The 12,267-nt window shown below is 46.0% G+C and overlaps 1 protein-coding gene and 1 long non-coding RNA gene across 7 annotated transcripts in view; one reads left to right on the top strand and one right to left on the bottom strand.

Moving 5' to 3' along the window:
• The window catches only part of LOC138425313 (uncharacterized), a 168,662-nt gene that overhangs the window by 100,954 nt on the left and 55,441 nt on the right, over positions 1 to 12,267 (top strand). For 5 of the 6 annotated variants that reach the window (XR_011251166.1, XR_011251163.1, XR_011251162.1 and 2 more), the window contains one exon: positions 7,812 to 7,975. This is a non-coding gene — a long non-coding RNA (uncharacterized lncRNA). Of the gene's footprint in view, positions 1 to 6,709; positions 7,042 to 7,811; positions 7,976 to 12,267 lie in introns of all 6 variants that reach the window. The other variant, XR_011251165.1, reaches the window with a different exon arrangement.
• Positions 4,287 to 12,267, bottom strand: part of ADTRP (androgen dependent TFPI regulating protein) — a 69,378-nt gene continuing 61,397 nt past the window's right edge. Inside the window, exon 6 of the mRNA XM_069563060.1 lies at positions 4,287 to 5,115. Within this exon, the coding sequence (XP_069419161.1) occupies positions 5,081 to 5,115 (35 nt within the window). The 3' untranslated portion in view covers positions 4,287 to 5,080. The remainder of the gene's footprint in view (positions 5,116 to 12,267) is intronic.

Genomic DNA, 12,267 nt, shown 5'->3' with positions numbered 1-12,267 from the left:
CCATTCTATCCATATGCTTTCCACTGCTATATCATGTGAAAATTTGATCACCATTGTCAGTAGGATTCTGGGACTTAAGATGGAGAAAGTATCTTAAATGAAACAGTGAATCTCATGCTGGGACTCTCAGCTTCCGGAAAAGGAGGAAGCTATTTGGTGATTCAGTTCAGTTCATTTCAGTTGCTCAGTCGTGTCCAACTCTTTGCGACCCCATGAATTGCAGCACGCCAGGCCTCCCTGTCCATCACCAACTCCCGGAATTCACCCAAACTCATGTGCATCAAGTCGGTGATGCCATCCAGCCATCTCATCCTCTGTTGTCCCCTTCTCCTCCTGTCCCCAATCCCTCCCAGCATCAGGGTCTTTTCCAATGAGTCCACTCTTCGCATGAGGTGGCCAAAGTATTGAAGTTTTAGCTTTAGCATCAGTCCTTCCAATGAACACCCAGGACTGGTCTCTTTTAGGAGGGACTGGTTGGATCTCCTTGCAGTACATGGGACTCGCAAGAGCCTTCTCCAACACCACAGTTCAAAAGCATCAATTCTTCGGCACTCAGCTTTCTTCACAGTCCAACTCTCACATCATACATGACCATTGGAAAAACTATAGCCATGACTAGATGGACCTTTGTTGGCAAAGTAATATCTCCGCTTTTTAATATGCTATCTAGGTTGGTCATAACTTTCCTTCCAAGAATTAAGCGTCTTTTAATTTCCTGGCTGCAATCACCAGCTGCAGTGATTTTGGAGCCCCAAAATAAAGTCTGACACTGTTTCCACTGTTTCCCCATCTATTTCCCATAAAGCGATGGGACCAGATGCCATGATCTTTGTTTTCCGAATGTTGATCTTTAAGTCAACTTTTTCACTCTCCTCTTTCACTTTCATCAAGAGGCTTTTTAGTTCCTCTTTGGTGATTAGGCCTGTAAAATTTGGAAGTTGTAAGTAATCCTCAAGTGAGTCTGCACGTACTTTCAGTACTTTCTCCCGGCATGGAGTTAGGCATTATGGGGGATACAGACAACTACCTGGGCTCCAGGAGTTTGCAGTTAAGTGAGGTGGAATGGGGAGGGGGCATGCCAAACACTTGCATGCATCGCTTCAAGTCGTCTTACTTGATCGGGATTATCAAGTGATTTTAAGGAACCAAGATTCAGAAAAGTAAACTGTTTTCCCCAGGTTCTATATAAGTACTGAGTGGTGGAGTCAGCATTTAAATTCAGGTCTGACAGGGTTCTGATGCTTAGGTTCTTTTCAGCGTTCCTTATCGTTATGGAAACAGAATCCCAGAGGGAGAGGTGAAAAGGAGAGCGTAGAAGGCGAGGCGGGGCCTGTGGCGGGAGTTGAGAGGAAGAGCCGGCAGCCCTGGCCCGGCAAGACAGAACTCTTTAGAACCAAGTGACACTCAGACAGAGTTGGAAGCCGAAGGACAACTTCTTTGATGACAGCTGGAAGAAGGGTCTTTCCAGGCTTGTTGTCGCACTCAGTCGTGCCCGACTCTTTGCGACCCCATGGACTGCAGCACGCCAGGCTTCCCTGTCCCTCACCAGTTCCCAGAGTTTGCTCAAACGCATGTCCATTGAGTCGACAACGCCATCCAACTTATCCAAGTAGGATGGCCAAGAAAGGAAAGGCTTGGGGGTGGAAATAGAAGTGTGCTGAAGGACAAAATCCTGGAGATCTGATCAAGGGAGTGAAAATTATTCCTGTGGTCTGCCTTTGTTTTTGCTGCTGCTGCTGCTAAGTCGCTTCAGTCGTGTCCAACTCTGTGCGACCCCATAGACGGCAGCCCACCAGGCTCCTCCATCCCTGGGATTCTCTAGGCAGGAGTACTGGAGTGGGTTGCCATTTCCTTGCTTTTAGTGCATCTTAATTCAGTTGAGGTTGGAGGAATCTTTGCTGGAGATGCTTTCCCTCTAAGGGACAGGAGTTCAGGAAGCTCAGCCTTCCACGCAGTTTTACCTGGAGCCACTGCCTCTGAGAAAGCAGCTCAGGATCCCCAGGAAAGGGCCTTTCTCAAGAGTCCCTGGTGACGCAAGTGGGGAGCTTCCGGGGAGCCAGGCCGAGGGAGCCAGGTGCTTCTTCCTTCCTTTTCTGGAATCCAGGCCAGTTTCAATTTACATAACACAGCTTAATCCACAGAAACAGGAGCTGGAGGCAAGTTCTTTCCCATTTTCTTTTTTTCTCTTCACGACACAGAAACCTTTATTTTCTCCCTACACCACAAACCGGTGCTGTTAAATAATATTGGATAATTGCACCTGTCGTACTCCCCATATTGTGCTGGAGAAAAATAATTGCTGGTTTTCTGCTTTGCAGTTTAGCTGTGACTCCATCATTTGACTTGGAGCATGTCATTTTCTCCCGTTTTAGACTGTGTACAGTCAAACTGTGTGAAAGGACTCTCAGATAGCGGCCCTGCGTGTGTGAGTGGGCGCGGGCCTCATTCAGCAATGATTTCTAATTTATACAGCATTGAAAATCCACTGCTATAAATAAACAGTTCTGACTGGCTTTGCTACCTACTCAAATGCTCTTATTAAAAAAAAAAAAAAAAGAAAGGAACCATCAGCTACATGAGAATGGAAAATAAAGTCTGGATATGGACTCAGGTTTCTGACACTTGTGCCCTTGGGGTGGGGGTACCCAGAATTGGAGTGGGCTCAGCGCTCAGCCAGGCAGTCTTCTGGAAGACTGGCCTCCTCACTCTTTCCTCAACCCCCCTCCCCACACCCCACACTCTCCACATGCCAGCACCACGCGTTTGGGGATTACAGTGTATGAAACTGACTTCCTGTAATGACAAGTATTGCAAGCAAGTAGGTGCAGAGGAGCCAAAAATAGCTTGGGAAACGAATGACCCATTCGCAGGGAGGATGGGGCTAATGCCTGGTTTGTTTAGGCAAACGAGGCAAGTCTTCTCCCCAAACTCAAAATTGGTGTCACATGGGAGAGAGCAACTCCAGAATATAAGCACAGGATAGACCAGCCCATGAGTTTGAGCCAGCTCTGGGAGACAGTGAAGGACAGGGAAGCCTGCCGTGCTGCAGTCCATGGTTGCAAAGAGTCAGCCATGGCAGAATGACTGAACTACCCCCAAGATAAATGAGGTCTTGGAGGTGAGAGTGGCTCTAAATTCATGACCCTGTACAAATATTGCCAGTTTTCTCATCATTATCATTTGGTTTGTATTGTTCTCTAACCACTAAGGGTCTAACACAGCTTTATGTAGGCGGCTGACACTATCTCCCTTTTAATGAACACATTAGTGTTCGTGACGGGTGTTCTATTGCTTCTCCTTTCTTAAGCTACAGCAAGACCAAGGAAGCACTGTGTGATTACGTCTGTGCTCAGTGGGGAATGGTTCTGAGGTATTTCTAGGGCTGGAATAGCTACTGCACGGTGGCCAGTCATGCAGCTAGCAGAGTTTAATTTGGTCCCAGGGACAGTGAAGTCACAAATAGAAATCTGCAGGCTCATCCCAGGCAGGAGCTTACTATGATTCTGAGAAATAGGCAGCCCGAGTCATTCGGGGGGTGTGGAAAATTTGGGTGATCCCCTGTGGGCTTCACCTTTGGAGAATGTCCCCTGTGACAACTGCTTCTGGGCTCCCGCTGAGACCACGTGTGTGGAACAGTCCAGAAGCAGCTGGTGTGGGAAAGGAGGTGGTGTTTCCAGCTTCAGAACAAAAGACTCGAGGCTAGTATTTGCATAACTGAAGAGGAGTGGAGATCCGGCAGGCCTCTTGGTGCCGGTCCTGGTCTTCCCCTGTCCTCCCTGCCCTATCGGAATATTCTGCTCTCTTCCCTAAATCCATCAAACCGCCCTTGATGTCCATTTTCATTGCATTTCTCCTATATCATGTTAGATTGGAAAGCCCAAGTACAATTCACCCAACCCCTATGGGACTGCTGGAGTTTCGATGGACTCGAATGTGATTACCTACCACTAATCATTTGTGTTCTTTATAAAATGTGTCTGAAAATAAAGAAAAAATTCTCTAGGAAAAGTAAAGCAGGTTTATGAACACGTTCGTTAATCAGCTGACAATCAGCTTTTGCAAACCATAACCTAACTAAGCCACGAGATGAGCTGGATGTCCACTGAGCCAATGGACATGAGTCTGAGCAAACTCCTGGAGATGGTGAAGAACAGGGAAGCCTGGCGTGCCTCAGTGCTTGGGATCACAAAGAATTGGACACAACTGAGCGACTGAACAGCTCAGCAAAGTGCTTCATGCCAAAGCCGTCTCAGCAGTCATAATCATGTCACTTCCCATCCAGACTGTTCCCCAAGTAAAATGTACATTTATTTAACGAATCAATCAGTGTTCCCATGTAAGAGATTCTAACGATGTCCCTGTGTTCCATGTTTCCTTGCCCCAAATGCTTGCTCACAAAGGGATAGATTTCCCAATATTTTTATAACTTATTTTCTCATTGCCTCAGTTAATTTGCTAGCAGCAGCCATCTTCCTACATTTCCATTTACAGGAAAAAAAAATAGATGAGAAACCCATGAAAATAACTAGCTTATGAAAGTGCTTCTTTTGAGGAAAATTGGGATTATTCAGAAATGGGCCAGGACTGGGAGTTGGCAGGTCTGGGAGATAAAAGTTGTTGTCTTGGTTCTAACACTATAGGTTTGGCTGCATGAGGTAACTTCCCGTCTAGGTCCTCAGGCTCCTTCTCTGTGAAGAGTGAGGATGACCCTAAGTTCCTTTCTCTTTAAACATTCTCTGACACTGCATTTCTCTAAACATTCTCTGACACCGCATTTACATGAGTTTCTTTGGCCTTCAGTGAGACGTTGACCACAGACCATCCTTCCCAGAGGTCAGACAGAGGTCACAAATTCTGAGAGAGCAGGAATTGTTTTAGGGGCAAATGTTTCAAAAAGCCAAAAGTCCTCAAATTAATCCCCTACTTTCATAACCCTTGTTTAAAATTTATATATCATTCTCTGTCCCTTCTACTTTCCTATGTTGCTCCACCACCTTCCCCTACCAGGAAAAATAAAACAAAGATGGGAAAAAATTTCTCATGTTTTCTTCCTTCTTAGTTCTTGGAAAACGGTGTCTGATCACTTCCTCTTCTTCCCCGGTTGCATTCTGTCACCTGTACAAATGAGAACAGAAAAAGACCTCAGTCATCAGGGCTTCCCTAATGGGTATTCTCGTGTGGAGAGTTGAGGAGGCTTTTCCACAGGCGAGATGATGTACTTGAAGAGCTCTGAAGTCCGCCAGCACTGCTGCAAGCACAGGAGGGGACATTTCTGCTGTCCTGCTTGGGGCGTGGCTCACAGCTTCCCAGCTGACCAAAGGGGCGGTTGGCATCCTGTGGCTCTGAACATTTCCTGTGAACCACTGATGGCTGTTGCCTTCAGCATGTGTTTGAAGGCTGCACATAGTCTGTCAACAAATTTTGAGATTTTGCAGATGAAGAGACCACATCAATCAAATGAGAGAGGAAACAGAAGCGTGGCTATTTTAGGGGCCATTCTGTGACCTTTCACCAAATCAGTTTATTGGCATGGGTAGAAAAGTACTGGCATATTGGTTAGTGCTTAGTAAGCTTATTAGAGGGGTATATTCTACTGAAATTGTAGTATTAGATTTCTAGAATGACTTCCATTTAGCCAACCATTGGTACCTCCATCTTTATGATCACAAATCTTCGCATAAACTTTGAAACTTCAGAAACTTCATTAACTCATTGTCCTTCCTGTCTTGCCAAATGCAGTCTTTTTTCAGCTCAGCCTCTTCTCAGGCCTTCTAGAGCCCTGTTACTCCTGGCTCATATTACCACAACAGTCTCAGCTTGCAGTTCCAGGCTTTATTCTTGAAACCCTACCCCCTCCATCAGTTATATCCTTAACAGTAAACTTTAAATAGCTTATCATTGCATTTTGTTGGAACCCCCCTTCTCAGAGGTGTTAGAGACTGATGACATGAGGTCCTCCTCTAGCCGCCTCATCACACTGATTTTCTAGGGCAGCTAGCTCCTAATCACTCAGCCCCCACAGCCACCTTTGAATTCATGTCTCTCAACATCTTTAAGCACAGTCTCCTTTCTTCAGTTCCTCGTCAATCCATACTACATCCAATAACTTAAGTGAAGCCTTGCTGATTTATCTAGCTTTACATGTTTCATGTTCTTTTCATTGATGCTTCCACTTGTTTTACATTTTTGATGTGAATTCTCTTTGCCCCAGGTAGGTCTTCTCTACATTAGGTCTGTAGACATAAGCACAATATCTTCTCTTTTCTGAAGTAGACATTTAGGGCCTTTAATGAATCTGTTTTCAGGTATACAACACATGGCTGCTAAGTCACTTCAGTCGTGTCCAACTCTGTGCGACCCCATAGACGGCAGCCCACCATGCCCCTCCGTCCATGGGATTCTCCAGGCAAGAACACTGGAGTGGGTTGCCATTTCCTTCTCCAAGGCATGAAAGTGAAAATTGAAAGTGAAGTCGCTCAGTCGTGTCTGACTCTTGGCGATCCCATGGACTGCAGCCCACCAGGCTCCTGTCCATGGGATTTTCCAGGCAAGAGTACTGGAATGGGGTGCCATTGCCTTCTCTGAAGCAACACATTAGTTCTCTTGTATTGAAGAGTTTGCTCATTGTAAACTTCTCAAAGTTGTTCCTTCTAGGATTTCTCTGAGGCAACCTAAAACTTTGTTTATCCATGTTGTTGCCAACCCTCAGCACTTCAAGTCTAACTGTAATCAAAAGCTCATTGCTTCAACCCTGGGTGCCAAGGACTGAGGATTCCTTCTCAAGTCAAGAGACACAACAGAACCATTGCTTCAACCCCGGGTGCCAAGGACTGGGGATTCCTTCTCGAGTCAAGAGACACAACAGAACACGACGTCTTGGAGAGAAACAGCAGAAGCAAGAGTGGAGGCGATGGTGGGAAGTTCCTCAGGGAAAGGAAGGCAGGTGGCTCCTTCCACTGGATCAGAGTCTCCATGTCCAACCACGAAGCTCTGAGGGCACTCACACCCTGTGAATCATATTTTTTTGTTGGGTTCTAGAAGGTAGGGATGGGTTCTTAGTCCTGAATTCTCATGGGGCTCAACAGTCTCTAGATTTCTTTGAGTCTTCAGAATTTATCTCTGACCATGTTTTCACAATGCATAGCTGGTTTTTGTATATACATTGTAGTTTTTTGACTTGTGGTTATTGTGGAGTTCATATATGCTGATCTGTAACTATATCCATTTATTTTAAACTGGTAGTCATTTAAGTTCAAACAGACCCTAAAGTTCAGCTCAGTTCAGTTGCTCAGTCATGTCCGACTCTTTGCGACCTCATGGACTACAGCGTACCAGGCCTCCCTGTCCATCACCAACTCCTGGAGCCTACTCAAACTCATGTCCATGAGTTGGTGATGTCATTCAGCCATCTCATCCTCTGTCATGCCCTTCTCTTCCTACCTTCAATCTTTCCCAGCATCAGGTGGGCCAAAGTATTGGAACTTCAGCTTCAGCATCAGTCTTTCCAATGAATATTCACATTCTAAAGGGTCTACATTTCCCCCTCATCCCCATGTTTTGTGTTTTTGATGTCACATTTTATATCTTCATGTCTGTCCCTTCCCTGTTTATTGTATAGTTTATTTTACATTTTTATCTTTTAAGCTTCATGCTATCTTATGTCAGTGGTTGATCCACAGCCTTTAGTATATATTTGCCTGTACTAGTAGGATTTTCCCCTTCCTATAATTTTATTTTTTTAATAGCCTTTTCATTTTTATTTAAAGACCACCCCTTAACACTTCTTGTAAGATCGGTTTCTCTCTCTCCAGGTACTCCGTCATGTCCGACTCTGTGACCTCATGGACTGCAGCCTGCCAGGCTCCTCTGTCCATGGGATTTTCCAGGCAAGAACACGAGTGGGTTGCCATGTCCTCCTCCAGGGGATTTTCCCTACCAAGGGATCAAATCCGCATCTCCTGTATCTCCTGCACTGGTAGGTGGATTCTTTACCAGTGAACCACCTGAGAAGTAAGATTGGTTTAGTACTGACAAGCTCTTGATTTTTTCTTGTCTGAGAAGCTTTTTATCTCTCCCTCAATTTTGAAGGATAACCTTCCTGGGAGGAGTATCCTAGGTTGTAATTTTCTCCTTTAAGCACTTTACCTATATCATGCCACTCCCTTCTGAACTGCAAACCTTCTGCTAAAAATCAGTTGATAGCCTTAGGCAGGTTTCCTTGTATGTGATGCTCTGTTTTTCTCTTGCTGTCCTTAGACTTCTCTTTTTGTCTTTAACCTTGTCCGTTTTAATCATGATATGTCTTAGTATAAGTCCCTTTGGGTTCAACTTGTTTGGAATTCTCTGTGCTTCTGTACCTGCGCATCTGTTTCCTTCTTCAGATTTGGGAAGTTTTCAAACCATGATTTTATCAAATACATTTTATATGCTTTTTTCTCTCTCTTCTTCTGGGAAACCCTAAGACACAAATGTTAGTACAATTGATAATGTCCCAGAGGTCTCTTAGACTATTCTCATTTATTTATTCTTAAGTTTGTTTTCCTTTTTGCTGTTCCGCTTGGGCAATTTCCATTATTCTATCTTCCAGATGCATTGCTCTATATCGTGTAATCTCCTGCTCATGCACTCTAGAGTATTTTTCATTTCAGTCATTGCATTTTTCAATTTTGACTGATTCTTTCCTGTATTTTCTAGTTCTTCGTTGAAATTCTTATTGTATTCGTCTATACTTTTCTCCAGTTTAGCATTCTTATTACTATTTCTTTGGATTCTTTGTCAGATAAATTATTTATCTGTTTCATTAGCAATTTTTGTTTGTTGTTTCATTTGAAACATAGTCCTCTTGTCTTCTCGTTTTGTTTAACTTTCTTCATCTGTATGAAGTCAGGTGAAACAGATGCTCCTCTCTGTCTTGACGTCAAGTCCTTGTGTTGGAGCATTCCCCTGGAGTCTGCGTGAGCCCATCAGCTCTGGCGGGAGAGCTGGCTTTGAAGTGAGCATGTGTTCATCCAGGGTGTGCTGCTGGTCATGGCTTTGGAGGGGCGAGAGCCAGAACCAGGTGCAAGCAGAGCTGCTTCTGTGCTCAGTGACTGTCACTGCTCTGCTGGAGGGGGGCAGTGGCTGGGGGCAGCGGGGCTGGAGCAAGGACCGCTGAGGGAGCTGGTTTCTCTCAGGTGTGACGGCCGTCTCCATCTTGGTTTGGGACAAAGGCAGGGCCTAGGGCCTTGGGGCTGCACTTGGGTGCTGGTTTTACTCTCTCCCCCGTGTGTGCCCTCAGTTAGAGGCTGATGCCATGCCACTGAGCTGACCCCCCACCCCCACCCCGCCCCACTGCGCCCCCCCCCCCCCCCCCCACAGAGGCTCTGTCCTGCTGCAATGACACTCACCCTCCGGAGTGTGGGCAGGGATTCATGAGCTGGTAATGGCTGCCTCCACCCTGGTCAGAGCAGGGCCAGGGGCCAGGCTGGCTCCTTGCCCTCAAGGGCACACATTCCCGCTGGCAACGGTGGCCTCTGCCTTAGAGGAGACCAGCACCAGCAGAGCAAGAGGGGCTGGAGCTGGAGCCTGGTGCGGGCTGGGGGGCACCCCGAGGCGGCCCCCAAGCATTTTGCAACCAGTTGCCTCTGTGCTGTCGTGGGGAGGACGCAGACCTGTGTGTGACCTCCTTAAGACAGGAGGCTGTCTCTCACAGCGCTTAGTAAACCCCACTGGTTTTCAAGCCAGCCAAGCGGGCTCATCTTTCCCGTGTTGGACCCAAGGGCTGAGGTGCCTGATATGTGGTTCAAAGTCCTCGTTCACCAGGGAGGATCCCTTCGCCCATGATATCTCCCCCTCCCCTGTGTCCCCCACCAGTGAGGGGAGGTCCTGAGCAGATTGCTTCTCCTCCCTCCTCCTCAGCTCTGCGTGGATCCTTCTTTACAGCCTGGGTTGTATAATAGCTGCCCTGCTGGTCCCCAGGTTGATTTCGGCGAGAGTTGCTCTATATGTAGTTGTGGTTCTGATGTGTTCATGAGGGAAGGTGAGCCCGGCATACTCCTACTACCCCGCTTTGATCTCCTCCCATCCTGAATTATTTCAGTCCTCTCTTTATCCTCCGTTAGTACCAAGGAGTAGAGATATTTTAGGCCAAACATTTAATGTTCGTCTCATGCAAGATTCAAACATTTTCTGCGGGCATGGTAAGGGAAACCACGCCTTTAGTCAACATCACTATGAACACATACATAATTATATACCTTATTATTGGTACAGTTGGAACACGGGATAAGTACAATCATACTATTTCAAAACATTGACAGCTATGTATCCACAATCATAAAAGCTACTGACTTAGAGCTGAAAGTCTGAAGAACATTTGTTGAGCTTCAGAGGCTTGGCTTGGAAAAGGGTGAGAAGGCAGATTGTTGGGGGGGATATGAGGTGTTAGAAGAATGAGATTCGAACATAGATGAGTACAAGCTACAGTGCAGAAAGTAGTGGGAGGAGATGGAATTGAGAGCTGGCTGGAGAAATCCTCAAGGGAAAAGAGGCTGAGGAAGAGGGAAAAGTAATGATCCTGAGCGGACTCTCTTAGAGCTTAGAGAGATGAAGTTAGGACAAGAAATGCAAAAAGGAGCTGTTTTCTTCTTTTTGACTAAATGGTGCCCAGCGGGGTTATGCTTTATACATACATGTGGAGACAACTGACAATAGGATTCTTTTTATGAAATGATCAGGGACAATATGCAAGATCGACCTTATAACAAATCTCTTCATGGATAAAACCGAGGGGATATACTAGATGGCCTCTAAGCAGCTTTCAACAATACAGTCTCCTTTAAATAAATCTGATCTATAGGAAATGATATTAAAGGAAGATTTTAATATCATTCTGTCCAAGGCACCATCACAAGGTTACTTGGCCAGATTGGAATCTTCAGCTTATAAACTATCCTGGTGGGGAAAGAATCTGTGGTCTTGGGCCTTGACAAAGGATACACCTGGCACATGGCCCTCATGTGAATGTAAGGACAGGGACCATGGGCCCTAGGTAAGCTGACCGCCTCTCCAGCCACACCTACATATAAGAGGCTCTCCATTTTGGCCTGGAGGCACTTGGCCCCTTTCACGCCTGATATCTCTTGTGGGTTGTTGGGTTTTTCTTCCTGAGGGACTTGTGTCCTGGAGTCAGCATCTTTATGTCTTATCAAGAAGGGGGAAAAACAAAGAGCAAAGTTAAATATTAAGTGGCAGAGAAGGGGGCCTGTGTTGGGACCCCATGACAGCCCCTCTCTCTGAGTATTCAGAGTGGAAGCAATCTGTCTAGAGGATCTCTAGGTGTTCAGACATGGTGAGCCAAGCTTTCAGTGATCTAACAAAGACTGCATCCCCCCGTTGGCTTTCGTCAGTGATGGAAATCCGTGTTCCACCTCACTCTGCCTGCAACATAGAAAATGACTCTTACACAGTGGGTTTCTGGCCACAATAACTGGCTCAGTGCTTGTCCACCCCTCTGTTCCATGACACAGAAAAGCTAGTACAGGTCTGGGAATGAGATGGTAACAACTCAAGCAGGTTGGTCCTCTGGAACCTCTTGAGAGCTTTCTGAGCCACAATGTCTCTTTGAAGGCTAGCGGCACCTTCCTGCGGGCCTGACAGGGTTGTCTCCTGGTGCCCAGGGCTTGCTCTCTGCATTTATATACCCCTGGAGAATGTCACACACTTCCAAGTTTACATTTGATTCCTGGTGTCACTCATGGTTATTGCCCTTCTAAAACTTCTCCTTATTTTCACCCACTGACATGACACATGAGGAGGCAGGAAGTGTGTAGACATGACCATCATTACCAACACCCTTCTTGTCCAAGCAGCTGACTTGGGAAAACACCATATTGCACAAGGAAGCTAGCAGATTCAATTATCTCAGCTGGGAGGAGTCCAGCGTCCTGTGGCACATTGGGCCTTGTTCTCAGACCAGCAGTGTCCGTCTCTCTGGGGGCACATGCTGGAAGGACAGAATTCCAAGCTTTTCTTCAGATCTACTGAATGAGAGTCTACATCTTAACAAGATCCTAATTTTAACAAGATTTGCAGGTGCATACAAGTTTGAGAGGCACTGTTCTGTGACAGTGGTTCTTGACCCTGACTATAAATTAAAATAACTGAGAAGTTTTGAAAAATACCCATGCCAAGTCCCCATCTCCATGGACAGATTTAATTGGTCTGGGGTGGGCTTGGGACTTAGTATTCTTAAAATTCCCCTAGTGATTTCGTAAATCCATAGTTACA

The sequence above is a fragment of the Ovis canadensis genome, chromosome 20 (genome assembly GCF_042477335.2).
Source record: "Ovis canadensis isolate MfBH-ARS-UI-01 breed Bighorn chromosome 20, ARS-UI_OviCan_v2, whole genome shotgun sequence".
Lineage (NCBI taxonomy): Eukaryota > Metazoa > Chordata > Mammalia > Artiodactyla > Bovidae > Ovis > Ovis canadensis.
Note: the sequence above shows the minus strand (reverse complement) of the source record. Positions and strands in the feature narration are given on the sequence as shown.